This window comes from Eptatretus burgeri, chromosome 10 (genome assembly GCF_056783735.1).
Source record: "Eptatretus burgeri isolate ZD-2024b chromosome 10, Ebu_testis_v1, whole genome shotgun sequence".
NCBI lineage: Eukaryota > Metazoa > Chordata > Myxini > Myxiniformes > Myxinidae > Eptatretus > Eptatretus burgeri.
The window spans coordinates 98154193-98175094 of NC_140970.1; the positions used below are offsets into that span (position 1 = coordinate 98154193).

General features: G+C 41.8%; 1 protein-coding gene and 1 long non-coding RNA gene across 3 annotated transcripts in view; one reads left to right on the forward strand and one right to left on the reverse strand.

Moving 5' to 3' along the window:
* Window positions 1-20902, forward strand: part of LOC147019237 (ubiquitin-conjugating enzyme E2 D2-like) — an 81139-nt gene that overhangs the window by 44584 nt on the left and 15653 nt on the right. The window contains exons 3-5 of one of the 2 annotated variants that reach the window (XM_085899568.1): window positions 10390-10421; window positions 12049-12126; window positions 12886-13001. In XM_085899568.1, coding sequence (XP_085755694.1) covers window positions 10390-10421; window positions 12049-12126; window positions 12886-13001 — 226 coding nt within the window. The remainder of the gene's footprint in view (window positions 1-10389; window positions 10422-12048; window positions 12127-12885; window positions 13002-20902) is intronic. The other variant, XM_085899569.1, reaches the window with a different exon arrangement.
* Window positions 12397-20902, reverse strand: part of LOC147019238 (uncharacterized) — a 57451-nt gene continuing 48945 nt past the window's right edge. The window contains exon 2 of the long non-coding RNA XR_015062697.1: window positions 12397-13389. This is a non-coding gene — a long non-coding RNA (uncharacterized LOC147019238). The remainder of the gene's footprint in view (window positions 13390-20902) is intronic.

Genomic DNA, 20902 nt, shown 5'->3' on the forward strand with positions numbered 1-20902 from the left:
CGTTCTTGTTACTGATTACAATATACACATACATATATTGCTTTAAAATTATTTGGATCAGACTTCACTGCAATGCTTTATAAAAATATTAATTATGAGACTCGTCTTTCAAAACGATAAATGTATAAACAGGTGAGCATTGGGTGTCTTCGACACCAACTCTCTGGTTGTAACACTAACACACACATACACACACACACACACACACACACACACACACACACACACACACACACACACACACACTAGTGTGTGTATGTATATATAAAAATTTTTTTAAACGTGTTTGTTTATGACTGTCGTCAATCTTCCTTGATATTCTCTCCAAGTCCAGGAACCAAACCCCACCTCTTCCCATTGGCCCTTGGTTTCCACGATCGTGGTTTTAACTATTGCGGCTTTTTCCTGAAACCTAACCCCCCGATATTGGAGGGTGTACTGTAGTTTTTGATTATTGTTTTGTTGAAGTACATAATGAACATTGGGTGGGGTATTGAGTTCCATGAGTTTTCCTGTTTAACTTTTCTTAAGTTGAAAAGCGTGGGGATTTGCAATGGCATGCTATCGACTACGCTTTAGTTTTTTATCCCCCGCCGCGTGGTGGAAGGGGGATATTGTTGTCACCCAGGTCGTTCGGCTGTCCGTCCGTCGGGGCGTCAACATTTACAGCTGTGAGTGCGATAACTCGTAAACTGTTTGCCATATCGATTTGAAATTTGGGTCACACGTGTACCACCTGAAAAGGAAGAACCCTATTGATTTTGCGCGTGGCCGGATCCAAGATGGCCGACAGGGGTGGCCATCTTGAAAAAATTTTTTTGTAATAAATGGAAAACCGTTTATCTGATTTCAATTATTTTTGGTTTCTACGTTCCTCACCCCTGGGGAACTTTTTCGAGATGATGACCAAATGGTGTCTTGTTTCCAATTCACCTCCCTCATTATCTGGGATTCCCCATCTCTGATGGTATATTTGTATCTCTCTGACTATGTTCTCAAACTACTTCCTGGTCAGTGACCATAAAACCAATATTATAAAGTTATTTGTTTGAGGAGTTCCAGTTGTATATTATTTATCACGAGCTGACGTGATCTTGTGATATTGTGAATGAAACGTTCTGTCATTTACTTTTGATGTTGTTAATAACAGCAAGAAAGGGGGAGGGGGAGTTTGATGAAAGGATGAATCGGTCTCTCCATTGTTAAGAACAGAATTGGGAGGGGGAGATTGAAGCTTTGAAGGATTGGAGGAGAGGGAGATTGAAGGAGAGGGAGCATGTCTTTTGAGTTGGGGTTGTGGACTTGAAGTTGCATCTTTTATTAACCAAGAATTTCCATGGTTTCTGCTAGTATTTAGTAATAATTTTCAAAGCAATAGAAAAATAATCAACAGGACACAGAAGGAACACACAAACAACAACCACAGCCATAACTAGATGGTTTTCGTGGAATACTTAACCCACACTGTTTTGCTTCCTCAGCCTGGGCTTCTGATGGGAGGGGGCAGGGTTCTATGCACTCTTATAAACACAAGTTGCTTCCTCTCAGTGATGTGTTGGGGGGGGGGGGGGGTTGTCCTCCCAGAGCAGCACCTTTTTGATGTCAAATTTGTAGTTGCATCTATCTACACTTCTGAGGTAAATGTGTACAAATTATACTTTGGAAAGTCTGCCACGGAGTACATTCATAGGCCTTTAGAAAGTATCATTTATTCTCGTTCTCGAGTTTTTATGACTACCAAGGCTGATAAAGACGCCAGAATAGATCCCGAAAGTCTAAATTGGGAGATCGTTAAAACGCCAAATCGTACTTTTTCTTCTTCTTCGCTTGTTTTTTTTCACCAGCTGAGCACAATTATGGCTGAAGCAATTACAATGACACTAATTTCTCACGTGAAGAAGTGACATTATCTCTGGGCCTTAGGCTTTGTTTAATTCACCTTGAAAGTTCTGAGGGGGTGGGCATCACCCAATTCATATGCACCGTTTCAAATGGTCATGTTACATGTGGTAAAGTTTCAATTTCCTCCGTTGAACGGTTTTTCATGTATGTGTACGTATGTGACCGATTTGCATTACCCCACCTTTTGCTTTGCTCACACGGGGTAATCACCACTACATGTATATTGTACACTGCTCCTTCCCAAATCCATGCCGAGGCGATGCATGATGTCATCCCCGGGCACCAAAGGCAGAGAGTACAGTTTTTACTCCGTTTGTTTGTTACTTACGAAATCTAAATATTTCGTAAGTATATTGATGCCTTCCGTCGTGTGTGTGTGTGTGTGTGTGTGTGTGTGTGTGTGTGTGTGTGTGTGTGTGTGTGTGTGTGTGTGTTGCCATGATAACTCGAACGGAAGAAGCTACCAATGTGAAATTGCACCACGTGATTCAGAAGGGTGATGGCTTGCGCTGATTAGATTTTGGTCAAAATCGGTCAAAGGTCAAGGTCACAGTGAGGTCAAACATTCGATTTTTGATGGTTTTGTACAGAATCATCATAGAAACTTCTGGTTTGCGTCGCTACCTTCTCTCGAGACGGCTTTTATTAGACAAGGTCAGAGGTCAAGTTGACGATTTCGTAAGTACCAGTCGATGACGACTTGTTTGTTTGTTTGTTGGCACGATAACTCGAACGGAAGCTACCAATGTCAAATTACACCACGTGATTCAGGAGGGGGATGGCTAGTGCTGATTACATTTTGGTCAAAATCGGTCAAAGGTCAAGGTCGCGGTGAGGTCAAATATTCGATTTTTGATGGTTTGGAACATAACTCGAACGGAAGAAGCTACCAATGTCAAATTACACCACATGATTCAGGAGGGTGATGGCTAGTGCTGATTAGATTTTGGTCAAAATCGGTCAAAGGTCAAGGTCGCGGTGAGGTCAAATATTCGATTTTTGATGGTTTGGAACAGATAACTCGAACGGAAGAAGCTACCAATATCAAATTACACCACGTGATTCAGGAGGGCGATGGCTAGTGCTGATTCGATTTTGGTCAAAATCTGTCAAAGGTCAAGGTCACAGTGAGGTCAAACCCAAAAAATGATAACTCGAGAACGGAAGAAGCTTCCAATGTCAAATTACACCACTTGATTCAGGAGGGTGGTGGTTAGCGCTGATTAGATTTTGGTCAAAGGTCAAGGTCACAGTGAGGTCAAACATCCAAAACATTCGATTTTTGATGGTTTGGTTCAGAATCATCGAAGAAACTTCTGTTTGTGTCGCTACCTTCTCAAGAGACAGCTTTTATTAGACAAGGTCAGAGGTCAAGTTGTCGATTTCGTAAGTACCAGTCTATGACTGCTTGTTTGTTGCTTACGAAATCTAAAGATTTCGTAAGTAAATTGATGCCTTCCGTTTCTGTTTGTTTGTTTGTTTGTTTGTTTGTTTGTTTGTTTGTCGGCACGATAACTCGAGAAAGGAAGAAGCGACCAATGTCAAATTACACCACGTGATTCAGGAGGGTGATGGCTCATGCTGATTAGATTTTGGTCAAAATCGGTCAAAGGTCAAGGTCACAGTGAGGTCAAATATTTGATTTTTGATGGTTTGGTACAGATAACTCTAACGGAAGAAGCTTCCAATGTCAAATTACACCACGTGATTCAGGAGGGTGGTGGTTTGCGCTGATTAGATTTTGGTCAAAATTGGTCAAAGGTCAAGGTCACTGAGGTCAAACATCCAAAACATTCGATTTTTGATGGTTTGGTACAGAATCATCTTAGAAACATCTGGTTTGCTTAGCTACGTTCTCTCGAGACAGCTTTTATTAGACAAGGTCAGTGGTCAAGTTGACTATTTCATAAGTACCAGTCTATGACTGCTTGTTTGTTTGTTTGTTGGCACGATAACTCGAACGGAAGAAGCTACCAATGTCAAATTACACCACGTGATTCAGGAGGGTGATGGCTAGTGCTGATTACATTTTGGTCAAAATCGGTCAAAGGTCAAGGTCACAGTGAGGTCAAATATTCAATTTTTGATGGTTTGGTACAGATAACTCGAGAACGGAAGAAGCTACCAATGTCAAATTACACCACGTGATTCAGGAGGGTGATGGCTAGTGCTGATTAGATTTTGGTCAAAATCGGTCAACGGTCAAGGTCACAGTGAGGACAAACATTCGATTTTTGATGGTTTGGTACAGATAACTCGAACGGAAGAAGCTACCAATGTCAAATTACACCACGTGATTCAGGAGGGTGATGGCTCGTGCTGATTATATTTTGGTCAAAATCGGTCAAAGGTCAAGGTCACAGTGCGGTCAAATATTCGATTTTTGATCGTTTGGTACAGAATCATCATAGAAACTTCTGGTTTACTTCGCGACCTTCTCTCTCGACAGCTTTTATTAGACAAGGTCAGAGGTCAAGTTGACGATTTCGTTAGTACCAGTCTATGACTGCTTGTTTGTTTTGTTGGCACGATAACTCGAGAACGGAAGGAGCTACCAATGTCAAATTACACCATGTGATTCACGAGGGTGATGGCAAGTGCTGATTAGATTTTGGTCGAAATCGGTCAAACGTCAAGGTCACAGTGAGGTCAACTATCCGATTTTTGATGGTTTGGTGCAGATAACTCGAACGGAAGAAGTTCCAATGTCAAATTGCACCACATGATTCAGGAGGGTGATGGCTCGTGCTGATTATATTTTGGTTAAAATCGGTCAAAGGTCAAGGTCACAGTGAGGTCAAACATCCAAAAAATGATAACTCGAGAACGGAAGAAGCAATCAATGTCAAATTACACCACGTGATTCAGAAGGGTGGTGGCTTGCACTGATTAGATTTTGGACAAAATCGGTCAAAGGTCAAGGTCACGGTGAGGTCAAACATCCAAAACATTCGATTTTTTGATGGTTTGGTACAGAATCATCGTAGAAACTTCTAGTTTGCGTCACTACCTTCTCAAGAGACAGCTTTTATTCGACAAGGTCAGAGGTCAAGTTGACGATTTCGTAAGTACCAGTCTATGACTGCTTGTTTGTTTGTTTGTAGGCACGATAACTCGAGAATGGAAGAAGCTACCAATGTCAAATTACACCACGTGATTCAGGAGGGTGATGGCTTGTGCTGATTAGATTTTGGTCAAAATCGGTCAAAGGTCAAGGTCACAGTGAGGTCAAACATAATTCCGTAAATTCACGTGGAGAAATGGAGTATTTTTGCTTCGCTCGACGTTACGAGTTCGTTTTAACTTCGATTTTAATTTTGTCTTCGGTTTTTGCGATCACTTTGGACGCTTAAAACTCGGTTGTCGAAATTCTGGTAAAAATCTGGATGTTTTGGAGACGTTTTAAGATTGTATAAAAAATATTTAACTCGACGCGTCATGGGTCGTCCCATGATGCAGTGCGCTCGAGCAGACGCGTCGTTGAGTTACGTTAAGGTTTAATTGCGTGGAGAAATGGAGATTTTTGCTTCGGTCGACTTTACGATATTTGATGGTTTGAGACAGAATCATCGTAGAAACTTCTGGTTTGCTTCGCTACCTTCTCCAGAGACAGCTTTTATTGGACAAGGTCAGAGGTCAAGTTGACGATTTCGAAAGTACCAGTCTATGACTGCTTGTTTGTTTGTTTGTTTGTAGGCATGATAACTCGAGAACGGAAGAAGCTACCAATGTCAAATTACACCACGTGATTCAGGAGGGTGATGGCTCGTGCTGATTAGATTTTGGTCAAAATCGGTCAAAGGTCAAGGTCACGGTGAGGTCAAATATTCGATTTTTGATGGTTTGGTACAGATAACTCGAACGTAAGAAGCTACCAATGTCAAATTACACCACGTGATTCAGGAGGGTGATGGCTACTGCTGATTAGATTTTGGTCAAAATCTGTCAAAGGTCAAGGTCACAGTGAGGTCAAACATTCAATTTTTGATGGTTTGGAACAGAATCATCGTAGAAACTTCTGGTTTGCGTCACTACCTTCTCGAGAGACGGCTTTGATTTGACAAGGTCAGAGGTCAAGTTGACGATTTCGTAAGTACCAGTCTATGAAGCCGGTTTCTTTGTTTGTTTTCTTTCTTGTTTGTCTGGGTGATCTCAGCCATCCTTTGAGCTCGAAAGCTGAAATGTCGGGACAAAAGTGAAGATTCGCTTTGGCAAAAACAGTATTTCTTATTTTTTGATTAATTGATTGATTACCTAATTATTATCGATTTATTAGTTACTTATTTATTTTCTTTCTCGTCTGGGCAATATCTCAGGCATCTTTTGAGCAAGGGAACTGACATTTGGACATGGTGGTGAACAAGTGATTGGGCCCTAAAAGTTTTTAAAATAATTTTATTACATACGAAATCTAAAGATTTCGTAAGTGTATTGATCAGTTCCATTTCTGTGTTTGTTTGTGTGTTTGTTTGTTTGTTTGTAGGCACGATAACTCAAGAACAGAAGAAGCTCCCCATGTCAAATTACACCACGTGATTCAGGAGGGTGATGGCTAGTGCTGATTAGATTTTGGTAAAAATCAGTCAAAGGTCAAGGTCACAGTGAGGTCAAAAATCCAAAAAAAAGTTATAGCTCGAACGGAAGAAGCTACCAATGTCAAATTACATCACGTGATTCAGGAGGGTGATGGCTTGCCCTGATTAGATTTTGGTCAAAATCGGTCAAAGGTCAAGGTCACAGTGAGGTCAAACATTTGATTTTTGATGGTTTGGTACAGAGTCATCATATAAACTTCTGGTTTGCGTCGCTACCTTCCCAAGAGACAGCTTTTATTAGACAAGGTCAGAGGTCAAGTTGATTTAAGTACCAGTCTATGACTGATTGTTTATTTATTGATTAATCCATTAATTATTTTTCGATGAATTACTTAATTTTCAAGAAGTTAACAGATTTGGAAGAAACGGTGTTGGTTTTTGGTGTGCTATTTGCCAATTGATTCTGAAATTAATTATTTTACGATTCTTATTTGTTTATTTAAATTTTGCAATTAATCAATTATTGTGCACTGCTCCCTCCCAATTCCATCTCCACGTGCTGTACCTGTACTTGTAAAAATATCCTTTTTTTTCATGTTTTGCTTTATTTTGTATGCTTAATGACATTCACAGATAGACCTGCAACATGTTTGTGGTACAATATACTGTCTTTTGATTAAACCCGTCAGCTGTCACGATGAAGTTCATTGCGAAAAGATTGCTCTCAGAGATTACTGTCAGATTGCTCACAGATCAGATAACTCAACAGCATGAAAGTGTAGATAAGATTTGTTGTCGCCACATTCTGCTGCTTGAGATTTTATTCAATTTTATCCTCATGAAGCGTGACTCACTTCGATTTACTCAAATTTAAACAGTATCTATACTTTACTGTGTCTGTGGTTACCAGGGCTATGCAGTTAACATTTACAGTGTCCGATTACGTTAACATTTTGCTTTGAAACCCACAGAAAAACGCCATGACCATTTGAGGCACATCCAATTTGCACACTAACACACATTTCTACTGCACACACTTGCAAAATACCACAATTACTTCATTTCATGTGACAGGAAAGTATGCAAGTGTTCTGATTGTTCTGAAACTTGACACAAGAATGCAAGACAGCACTTCACAATCTCCCGGGCTTCGTTATTTATTTATTTATTTTCCATTTTCGAATCGTGGGGGTTCCCGGTGGGGAGGGGGTTAGAGGGAGGAAACCATCTGAAACTTCGGATCTCTACTCGTCCCTTATTTACCAACCAATTGCTCTGAAACCCGATACAGTCCTTCTCCCCGATGGCATGTAGGATAGCTCGGTCTTAGTTTTTTTTTATTTTATTTCGGAGCTGGAGGGCTCCCAGAAAGATTTCCCCCCCAAATCTCGCCCTGTAGCTCTCGGTACCAGGAGATCGAGTCAGCATGTGTTTGAATCTTGGTCTGAACTACAACCTCAAGAGATGACCCTCAGCCCACTCTGGGCTATTTTATTTTGTATCATCTCCCTTTTTATGGAGATGCTTTGTTGCAATAGGTTGCTTTAAGGATCGCTTGTTCAACAAATGGACCAATTCACCCTTTCGTCATTTCGGGGTTGATAAACAGCTACAATATTTGGAAAAATGTTTCCCTGTTGCACAGAACCAGCAATGCTTATATTTATTTCTCCCGCCCCCCCCCCCCCCCTGCAAAAGCGGTTTGCATAACATTCTGTTATAGTGGGGCAACTTAGCATAACAATTGTGCATCCACACACACACACACACACACACATACACACACGCACGCACATATATACACACACGCACACACACATATATATATATATATATATATATATATATATATATATATATATATATATATATATATATATATATATATATATATATATATATATATATATATATATATATATATATATATATATATATATATATATATATATATATATACACGCACACGCACACACCTGGAATTATAGATGGATTATTATTTTTAATCAAGTGAACTAACAGCTTTTAACTATCGTGGCATTTTCCAGGAACCTAACCCAGACGATATTGGAGGGTTTACTGTGCAGCAAACCCTCCCTGTTTGCGGGACTTACGTTTTTTGAAAAACCCCGCATTAGTCAAAACCACAATGCGCAAAGTTAAGACTTTATGGGAACGATACGGTTAGGGGACCCAACTATAAAATTTATCGACTTTTTTGGCTAAACTCGTAAAAATGAAAAACACTTAAAATTGTACAGTCCCTACTTTTGTTGATGATGAAATTTGAAGAGAATTTGCACATCAGGTCAGTGAATTCAACTACCAATTATTTTTGAGGTCGTCATCGGCCAAAGGTCAACAACTTGGGTGTAATTTCTGAAATCCTCAATTTTCATTCGATTGATTTAAAATTTGAAGAGGATTTGCATGTCAGGTTAATGAATTCAACCACCAATTGTTTTTATGGTCAAATTTTGTTTTTGAAATTTCGCAAGTATCGACATCTTTCTTGTGTGTTTTGTTCGTTTTGTCTGTTGGTCTGCACATAATGTGAATATGTGTATTAATTACTTTAGACCAGTGCTTCTCAACCTTTTTTGTCCCACGCCCCACTTTGATTTTCAAAAAAATCGTACGCCCCACCATGATTGGAGACACCACAGTATATACTACATATGTATTCAAAAGGCTTTATTAAAACTTTATTGCAAATGTTATTCAATTGCTACTCACTTCAATAGTTATGATGCTATGAGGCATCAGTCGCAGCTTCAAACTTTTGAAAGCGATCATATACTGATTCATTAATTCTGAATCCTCATGCCCCACCAAAATATTGCCACACCCCACCTTGAGAAACACTGCTTTAGACCCTTCACAACCTTAAGACCCCGAAGAACCCTATTACACCCTTTAGAATCCTTGGACCTCGAAGACCCCTTTGAACCCCAAATGCCCTTAGACGACTTTCTTCACTTTTAGCCTTCACATCTTTCAGACATTTTAATACCCATAGACCATCGTTTTAAGACCCCTTAGACCCCTCAGACAATTCCGACCCTTTAGACTTTAAATTGCACTCTTTCGACCCTTTTGACCTTCTCTGACCTTTCGACTTTTCAGACCTTTGACCTTTATGCATTAATGACTTGACCATTGTGATCTTTAATCTCATACATCCTTTCCATTTATTTGCCACAAAATACACCACACAAAACAAGTTCTGGTGAGGGTCTGCAATCTGATTGTTCTTTCTTGTTTATGGTTTTACATACATGGAATTATTCGAAGAATGAAAAAATAGACTTGTAATCATTTGCTTTAAATCTGTGTTGCAGTGGAATCAAATTGTTTGGGTTAAATCGAGACTTTTATAACTGGATAATTTCACGGTTCTTTTTAAGCTTAAGATTTATGCCATTTTAGTGACTGAATAATGTCACCTCACAAGTTTTGGTGTGCATGCTGTTTTTCACATCGCTGCAGCAAAACTAAGTGTTGCATTCACCACTTCTACATCTTTGTTGTGGAGACTCTCTTCCATTGCTTACTACTCTATATGAATCTGAACCAGATGAAGAACTTCAGTAACACAAATCATCTATTCCAGAACAAGCACATGTATGATCGATCCTCTTGCCTGTTGATTTCACCAATTGATGTTAATTTTTGTTTTGGCTCCTTTCCATAAACCTTTTTTGTGACATTTTTGCTATGTATAATTCATTGTACAAGTTTGTTGAACAATGACTGCTGTCCCTAAAGTTTTTTATTTATTTATTTATTTATTTATTTTATTTTATTCTATTTTTCTCTCATCAGCTTTTACTTGAAGAGAAAAAAGAAATGGCAGTGCCATCTTTGCAATTGCTATTTTGTCCTGTAATAACCAATTCCCACTCCCCTCTTTCAGCCTATGTTGGTTAACTAACACTTGTTTGTCTTTCAGTGTTTCACTGGCAAGCTACAATAATGGGACCGGTAAGAAATTTATTTTGAAGCACTTTCATTCGTGTGTGTGTGTGTGTGTGTGTGTGTGTGTGTGTGTGTGTGTGTGTGTGTGTGTGTGTGTGTGTGTGTGTGTGTGTGTGTGTGTGTGTGTGTGTGTTTGTTTTACCCTCCGCTCTAGTTATCCCGTGCACACAAAGTCAAAAGCGGGGTTAAGCATTTGGTTCACGTCCGTCTGTCTTATAAGTTTGACAGAGGAACCGCATATTAATTGAATGTTTTAGTTTGAACCTGAATCTCAACGTGAATAGGAAGACAGGTTTTCCGCTTTAACGCAGACTCGTGTTTATAAAAGTGAGTGATGTTCTTTTTCTCGATGTACTTGAGCAAATGCAAAGTACTGCACATTGTATTTTATTACGATAATGTCTCAAAAAAAAACAATCGGGAAAACACTTGGAACACTTGCAATGCACTTTCAATTTCATACAAATCGTCCCTGATACAAATATTTAGCATATCTACAACTACAAAATATTCATAATGTGAAGTCATCCAACACCAGCCTGGGTTCAATGCAAAAACACAACCAATGTAATGTTGTCATTCTCAGAGCTGTCAACAAGAGCCTCAAAAAACGTTTCCGTGTCAGCATCATTGGGCGTTGTCCTCCATATCTGACTTGTGTGCATCATTCTGATCATAGCCACTTCCACCCCCAGAACAACTGTCAACACTGCTGATGCCAACAATCGTCACTGCTTCTGCTTGATTTTTCAAAGTCACTGTCTGATTTTGCACCGTTCTACTGGGACTCCAAGGCTGCCGGATGGGTAGTCAGTGACGTCCAGTTTGACCTTCCACCATTGCTTCATGTAGTTGGCGAGGGCAGCAGGTTCCATCAATTCTTCCCCTTCTTTTTCTGTCCAGACCAAATTGTTGACCAACAAGAAGATCTTCCATGGTGCCATACATGATGATGACATGTGAGACTGCTAAGTCCCCCTCCACAATGCTATTGCTGATGCTGATACACATCAATAGTTCAAAACTCGTGTTTGCGGTACTCGAAGATGTTTTTCCACCTCGACTTGGCTTTCACTTTGCTAAAGAAGTGGTTCACTGTGTACCTCTGGTCTTTCCACTCCCTTTTCAGTTTGGACTTGTAGTCAAAGTGGGAGGCCAAAAATTCAAGTGACTGGAAATCGGACTCGACATCACCCCAGTTGGCTGAGTTAAGCCACTTCATATGCCTGAAAACGTCTTGATGAAAGGAGTGGAATCTCTCTTCCAAACACTATTGGTCATGGTAAAACGTCTGATTTCAGATCTTTAACTTTGGTTGTTGCACAAGTTACATTCATCATTCCTTTGTAGGTTACTGTCATGTACTCCCTATTCTGCTTCTTTCTTTTCTCTTCTCTTCCACCCCCCCCCCCCCTTCCCAAGCATGTGATCAACAATACTCCTTGAGAAAAACTGATGAGTCCGATGGCACGCGTCAGCGATCTTTAAAATCATTATTTTATTTTAAAATTGACCTATGGTATATATTTGGACAATGTGTGGGTATCATTTTCTATGAGGTCTCCAGTTTTTATTTTACAACCCTCATCTGTATTTGGAGAAACTTATTGCGATTTTTAAATGTTCCAAACAGTCTGAAAGCCCATACCAAGGTGGAGTTTTCTTCCTCACAATTCACTTCCCGACAGACTACCCTTTCAAACCCCCCAAGGTACGTTGCTTTCTTGCTGAAGTTTTCGAATTGCTCTACCTTCACATTATGGTTTTAAAGTCATTTTAAGCGTTCCACTGCAGTTGTCGATGTTTTTGTTTTCTTTTTATTTTTACAAATAGTTGTTTTTTTGCTGTCAATTCAGCAATCGACTGTTCATCATACTTTTCGTTATCTACCTCACTGGTTGTCCTGTATAAGACTGATTAGGACAAATAAGGACAAAAATTAAAATATAAGGACAAAAAAAAAAAACTGTCTGCTATGAAGGGAAATGAAGGTGTCCTTTATTAATTTGAGCATGTCCATTCCAAAACTAAAGTCAGAAATGTCTCAGCACGTCAGGATTTTTAGTTACATAAAAATGACTTTTTTCAGGCTTTTTATTTATTTATTTTTAATCCAGCACATTTCACAATATAAACGCATCGTAAAACGTATAGTGACTGTTAATCATAAACTGAAGCACATTGAACAACAAACAAATTGTATAAAGTATACATTAACTGTTTATAAATGCTTTAAGCACTTGCTTTTACACTTGTGATTAGCAGTGGTTTGTCTCTGAAGAAGCCAGCAGTAGTCCTCCATCATGTTGAGGTTGAAACGCCCCTGATGGCACATCTCCATTGTGCTGATATCTTGGTGGAATCTTTCACCATGCTCACCGCTCACAGCACCAAGGTTGGCTGGGAAGAAGTCCAAGTGTGAATGCTTAGATAGCTCAAGTTCCCTGACAAGGTCATTTAACTCTTCCAGGTTGGTCAGGTGAGATTGTTTCACCGACTCCAAATCTGCTGGTTCTTAAAGCCCAGTGTCATCAGTATCATCACTGCAATCGCCACTTCCAATGTCAGCAGCAGCTGGTGGAACAGGTACGGGATTGTCCTCGTCATGTGGCGCAGGTTTTAGTCCTGACTCTGTCTGGATATGTTTTCTTGTTTTTCTTTGTGAAACCAGCCATTTTAACCATGCAGAAGTAACAGTCATTCAGACGATTCTTCAGCTCCCTCCACACCATTGGGATGACGAATGGCATCGATGTTCATTTCCCATTAAACAATTGTCATTCCGGAGGTACAAACAGTGCAACATATGTGTGGTTCCCATGTCTTGGTTGCCCACCTTGCAACCGAAGTAGTGCATGTATGTGACGTTGAGACGATCGGTTATGTCTTTCTGTTGGTTAGGAGGCGTTTTCTTGCCACATTCATCGCAAAAGCAGTCTTCACTGTTCCGACATGTTAGTCTTGTCCTATCAATCTGAAATATAGTAACATTAACATTTCATACAATAATAATAAAGTGTACACAGTGCTAAAAAGAAGACTCGTACGTCTTTTTTATTTATTTCTGTAACTATAAATCTATACGTGTTAAGTTAATTCTGATTTCAGATTCAAAATCAGCATGCTCAAATTAGTCTAAAACACATACATTTACATCGGCAGCAAATTTGTTGTTTTCCAGCATTCTGTTATTTGGACAAGTCAGTTAAAGGCTATTTTGGAACTGATTGTTCAAATCATGCTCTCGATTCTGTGACAACTTTAATGTTCGAGTTTGTCCGATTTTATCCATTGCAGTATTTCTCAAGCTTTAATTTTTAACGAGTAAAACAGTATTGAAATTTGTTGCTGCAAACCAGGTGGTGCGCTAACATCTTGTAATCTCCCAACCCCACATGTGATATTTTCCACCCCATCCACCCTTGCAGGTTACAATTTCCTCACGTTGCTTTTTATCTTGCCAAAACGAAGTTTTTGCAAGATATGTTAGTCAGCTTGTATGTTTTTTTTTGTTTTGTTTGTCTGTAATCACGTATAAGAAAAAAATTCTGCAGAGCACAGTTATCATTGGAAATTTTTGTAACATCGCATATCAGAGGCCTATAGAGGTCCCTTTCAGCGCATAAAATTTTGAAGGTCAAGGTCACTTTGTCGCAAATCAGGGGAGTCGACGAAACCCTTATTTTTTGAGTAATTTTGATCTGATCGTCTTCAAACTTCATGGGGATATAGTTTATGATCTGGCGCTCAGCTGATTAATTTTTAGTGGCGATTGGCCTTGACCTTCATGGTTAGCGCCGAAGGTCAAACATATTTGACCCCAAGGTCAAATTTTCAAGTTTTAGGAACCATATAGTGTAGTACCTCAAATTGAACACCTCGATGAGTGCTTTCTAGATATGTCAAGCTTGAGAAATTATGATGTCATTTGGTGACGTTATGAGGCAAACGCATATTTTTCATGGTTACTCTGTAGAACGATTCTCATCGGAATCTCGTAAGCAGATATTCCTCAAGGAGTCGCTCCTGGTGGATAGCAGCTCTGTTCACCTCAGTGTGACCTTAAAGAAGTCACACGTGGTCACCTTTTGGCAAGATACGGGTCTTTTATTATTATTATCATAATTAATATGTACATACAGTGACCTGCAAAGTATTCACTCCCCCCTCCAAAGTTTTTTTTTTAACATTTTGATGCCACCTGAGCTTAGTTGCATGTCAGGTCAGGCCAGATTACATCTGTGACTTGCTACAGGTATGATGTAAACCTGTACTAACCTGTTCCATGGTCAGGTTGTCGGCGACTAAACAGTCTCCCCCACCAGGTTTTTTTAGTGAGGAGGGTGTTTGGCTCTGGACACCCAGCAGGATTAAAAACAAAACCTGTCAAAGGGCGGAGGAGCTCCTTGTGAGCCAACGGCCATCCATATCTCGTGCTCAACTGTCTCTGCGGACGTCGACCTGCAGTTGGGTTACTTCGTATTAGGAGGTTGGTGGCAGGATTTGCAGTCCGGCCAGCGTAAAACCCTTCATTCCGCAAAACACAGAAATCTGAAAACCCACTCTGTGGGAGTATCTCCTGTGCAGCTTCCCTTCGCAGGGCAGCTCACCGGATGAAGGGATTGGGGCAAAGCCTTCGGGACCCCTAATCTTTGATGATAGGAGGGAAACCACGGGGTAACATTCCCGGGTCAGATTGCGGGAGAGTGTGTCGGAGTGGTGCTGAGGAGTCGTCCACCAGATGGCGGTCTCCTTGGGTTAACCTGAGGCGGTCCCTTCGGGTGTGTGTGTGTAATGTCCTATCCCTAAGAGAGGATGATCAGCTGTCTGTTATCGTCTGGGCTCAAACGTTTGGACATCGTTATTGCAGCACTCTCTGTGGTTCGGAGACCGGATTGCGGTGAGATCATGGCGGGTGGTTACACCTACTCTTGGTCTGGTCGCTCTGATGGTTACCATGCCCAAGGAGTTGCTGTCGCTGCGTCCAATAAGCAAACTCCAATGATAATTGAGGTCACACCGGTCAAGAGCGTATTATGAGACTAAGAATTCGTTACTCCTTAGGTGTCACTTCACTGGTCTCTGTCTATGCTCCGACTGAGGAAAGTGATCTTACCGTGAAGGGCGCATTCTTTGCCACGCCAGTGGTGAGTATGTTGAGGTCATGGAGAGATTCACTTTCCTTGGCAGTGATATTCATGTCTCTGCTGGCTGAGAGCCAGAGATGAAGAGACGTCTGGGTCGGGCCTTGGGAGTCATGGATTCACTGGATAATGGGTTGTGGTGCTGCCAATACCTGTGCGAGAGGGTGAAAGTCCGAGTCTTCAGGTCCTTGGTGCTTCCAGTCTTGCTCTATGGATGTGAGACTTGGACTCTGACCAAGGATCTGAGACGGAGACTTAATTCCTTTGGTACCAGGTCTCTTCGGAGAATCCTTGGCTCTCGCTGGTCGGACTTTGTGTCCAACGAGCGGTTGCTGAGAGAGACTCAAATGAGATTTGTTGCCTGCATAGTCCGTGAACACCAGCTATGGTTGTATGGAAATGTGGCTCGTTTTCCTGACACTGATGCTGCTCACCAGATTCTCTCAGCGAGGGAGTCTTGTAAGTTTAAGAGGCAAATGGGCCAACCACGTGCCTCGTGGTTGCAGCAGGTTGATCGGCATCTCAAGGAGTTGGGGATAGGCCAGGCATCTGCCTGGGGGATGGTGAGATGGAGGCCCCTGGAGTACCGGCAAAAAGTGGATACAGGGAACCCCACAACGCGTACACAGATGCAACTTCTTAAAAGGAACACATTTAATGAAAATATACGAATATTTACGAAGGACAATAATTCAAAAGTTAATGATTATAACTAACTAAATAAATCCTACAGTTGAGGCACCTCCTCACACAGACTCAAATACAGACAAAAAGAAAACAAAATAACAAGAAAACCATTCCTTTCAATTATTCTTGTACTTAGCTTGGCCCAGACCTGGTCTTTGTGGAACCTGGAATGGAGGCACTTCTCCCAGCACGTGCAGACTCGTGAAATGGTGCCGTCGCTTCTCTTGTAGCAGGACAAACGCAAGCCAGGCACTCCGCGAGCGTCACTCGACACCAAGGCTCCGACGTGTTGCTGCTTCGTGCGTCGATCGTCCTCACTGACCCAACCAAGAGCCGAAGGCCAGTGTTTTGCTTCACCATGCGAGCCAAATCGCCTCAACACGAATACAAGGGTCGTGTCGTTGTCCTCGGCGTGCACTCACCCTCCACTCTCACCTCTCCAAAATCTGCAACCCCCTTCCTCTTTGATCATGGCTCTTCAAAGTGTGCCAGCCCTGAACTCCTGCCTCTGACTCTCTTCCAAAATCAACTCTGCCTCGTGCGTTCCTCACACTGACCTCGTGTGTGCGCTCTTCCGAGATCTCATCCTATTCAGTCAGAAGCCTCCCACGCCCTCTTCCTCTTCGACGTCATGCCGAACAATTCTCCGCCTCCGCGGCATGGCCTGTTCGCACGAAACCCGGGAAGGCAGGGCTCCTGCCTGCTCGGCTAGCTTCTGGCGTGACACCCATCAATCACTGGGGGTCGTGACTTGGCCTGTTGTGACCCTTTGAAGGCAGGGCTTTCTGTTCGCTTGTAGTCGTTTTAGGGACGTGTTCCCCACCTTTATTGCCAATCTTGAAATATAAAAACACAGGGAAAAATCACAGAGGGGTGATTACATACTGTGTGAGCTTATTCTTAAACCCTAGCTAATTAATATGACACCACCCCTCGTGTGGTGACACATAACACTTAAGCTTACAGTTTCCCTATTTACTTTCATTGAGATGCCACCTCCATGTCCACGGAGCAACCTACTCTATTCAATGCTAAATTCCCTCTTGAATTTCTCCATCTACCCCCACAACCATAACAATATTGCCCAGATGAGAAAGAAAATAAATAATCAATGGATCCATAATAATCAAGTAATTAATCAATTAATTGATCAATCAAGAAATTATAAAAAAAAATATTGTTTGTGCCAAAGCTTTTGGCTTGGCCAAACGTCTTCAATTTTGTCCCCAAATTTCAGCTTCCGAGCTCAAAGGATGGCTGAAATATCGTCAGACAAGCAAACGGAGTAGAACCTGAGTACTCCCTTCGGTGCCTGGTGATGACCTCATGCGTTGCCTGGATATGGAATTGGGAAGGAGCGGTGTCCAAAAACGAGAATGAGAATGAAAAAGTGAAGTGTGAAGAAGTAGAAAGGTGTGAAAGGAACAAAGAGCGAAAATGATGGGAAGAACCCAGATGCAGTGCCTATATAAAGTATTCACACCCCTCGACTTTTGTCACATTTTGTTGTTACAGCCTGAATTTAAAATGGATTAAATCAAAAAATAATTTTTGTCGCCGATCTACACAAAATACCCCATAATGACAAAATGAAAACGTCTTTTGAAATTTTTACAAAATAATTAAAAATTCAAAACTGAAATGTCAGTTGTCAATAAGTATTCAACTTCTTTTGCAATCCAAATTAAGCTCAGGTGTGTGTAGTTTCCTTTGTTCATCTTCAAGAAGTTTTCTCAATTTTCATCGAATTGACCTGAAATTTAAAGAATTTGCATATTGAGTCACTGAATTCGTTCACCAATAAAAAGGTAGGAGCTATTTTTTTTTATTTTATTTTTTTTTACATCAAAAGGTTATAGGTCAAGGGTCATCTGAAGTCGTCTTTGTTTTTTTTAAATTTTACTTCTGCCACCAAAGGTGGGTGGAGGTTATATTGTTACGAATTTGGAAACCATTTGCATTCACACATACAGTTGACCCAAAGTTTAGTTATTTCGTTAAGTATACGTGGATAGTAAGAATCGTTCCCTTATGTCTAATGGGAATTTCATGTGTGTGTGTGCTGCGAGTTTCTTTCTAGTTAGTTTTCTACATCAATCCCCTCCACTCCTTCAACTCCGTTACGCACGTGTTCAAGGCCACGAACGTAGACGGAGTTTCCATCGCTTCAGAGCCGACTCCGCCCCAGCAAGATGGAATGTTCCTCTCATCCAATCAGGGGTGAGATCGCTGCAGCTCCAACTCCGCCGCATCAAGAAAGAATGTCTCCCCTGTCGACACGGAGAAGACAAAGGTGCCTCGGAGCTCTGGCTCCGCCCCAAGAAGAAAGAATGTCTTCAGTCCAACCAGGGGCAGACACCGCAACAGCCCACACAGATCGGAGGCGGCCTCGTCCAATGAGGAGAGGACACCGATCACCCCGACGCCCCCCCCGACCAATGAGAGGGGGAGTTACCAGAGAGCCCGATCCCTCGACCCAGCACGAGGAGATGAGGATTGACGGCGCGATCCTGACAGAAGGGGGTCTCGTCTCGCTTTTTGGTTCGTGGTTGGATCGTGCTGGCTGGCGTCTGTCTCTTCGCCCTCAATCCTTGGTGCCTGGTGCGTTGTTGGTTGTGGGTTCAAGTCTCACCCTCCTTGGTGTGCCTGGTTCGTCGTAAAGCTGTTCCACGGTCCCTGAGCTCACAAGTGCGGGTCGGCCAGACCGCACGAGGCGGCCAGGTACCCGACCAGACTCTGACCCCCAGCTTGCCTATCCTCCACGGCTGGAGGGTCCAGTAAAGGCCAGCCGGCTCCATTTCTTTTTGGGTGTGTGGCACCAGTCTGTAAGTAAAACTGTTAAGTGATTGCCATTGTACATTTGCCTGCATTTATATTCGTGATTGTCTGCTCTGTTTCCCTCCCTATTGCCTTTTGTAAATAAATAAGTTAAGTATTCCAGTTCGTTGTCTGTGTTTTCTTTCATTGACCCAGTATGGTTCGGGCTTGAGAATTAGGCCGCTTGTGTCGTAAATTGCGATTTGGACCAGCAGGTTTTGGTAATTCCCGTTGGGTTACGCCGCACCCGAGTCTGTAACAGCGACTCAGTTCGGACGAAGCCTGCCGAGGGCGTGGCTTCCCTGGTAGTTAGACGGCGTTGGTACTTTGGTAAATTGGAATAGACAAATAAACCCCACCCCACTCCGTCAAAATATTGGCGACCACGGTCGATTAAGCGACCCGTCGGCTTCGGAGTTATCCGGAGCGATGACCTTCAATTCCGGGAGTCCGGTGGGAGACGGTCTAACAACTGCCCCATCTGGCGGTCGTCCTCGCCACCGAACCCGGCACCACAACAATATTTTCACCCCTGTCTGTCTGAGCAGGATATCTCAAAAAGTTGGGGAAGGGTTCTGTCAAAATTTACTGGACAGGTTGGGTGTGTGACGAAGAATGGATTCGATTTGGTGAAGAGCTGGATCCATTGATTTCAGTGATTCTTCACCATTGAGTGATCAGGCTAAAAACAATATATAGCATGTCTCAAGTTTTGGATGGATTTGGACAACACTTGGTGACAGGTTGGATGTATGACAAGAAAGAATCGATTAGATTTTGTTTCTGGTCCGGATGCAGATCCGGCCTATCGGTGGGATACAAAAGTATCAGCCTGGCAGAGGTATGCACTCAACCGAGTACTGTTCTAGTCTTGTTTAGCAAACAGAAGTAGTTGTTTATGTTTAGCACACCGAAAACAAAGTGAACTCGGATGGGCTTTGCATTTTCAGGCACTTAGGTTCTTTCTGAAGACTCCATCTTTGCTCTTCACTTATAGGGGTTCCTTCTAACTCCAATGCAATATTTGCTTTTCCATTTAATTGTGTTTGTACCACATCCTGATCGTGATGTGGTATGGACTGTGCTTCCCCACTGATGGACCTTTGGTAGCTTGTATCTGTTACTGCATTCAAGCCTGGGGAGTAAATACTGAAATCTATCCACAATGACTTCAGAAAGTATTCAGACACCTCGACTTTTGTCGCATGTTGTGTTACAGCCCGAATTTTTAAATGGATTAAATTTAACTTTTTTGGTCACCGATCTATACAAAACACCCCATAATGACAAAATGAAAACATGCTTTTAGATGATTTTGCAAATTAATTAAAGATGAAAATCTCAAATGTCTTGCATCAACAAGGATTCAACGCCAAGTCAACACTTTGTAGAAGCGCTTGTGGCAGCGATTACATATTCGAGTATTCTTCGGTATGTCTGTATCAGCTTTGTTTTGGGCTGATAGGTTTCATGATTTTGGAGTTATGGAGGACACACGATTGCAAGTGGGGGACGGGTGAACTGATAAAATGATGAACTGATTGGATCCATCCATCCATCCATCCATTGGGACCATGCTCTGTGCAGAGCATTTGTGCTGCCTCAGCAGTCTCCTTGGCTATTGGACACAATCCTGGACGGGTCACCACTCTGACACAGGATACCAGCATGCTGGCACTCATTTTGCTGACCTCAGAAGGATGACAGGCAAAGTCAACCCCACCTGGTATTAATTCAACAGATGAGTGGGATTTGAACTAAGGATCACAAGCCCACCACTATAACCATTATGCCAACACCAGGCATACTGATTGGATTTTGGATATTGGGTTCAAAAAG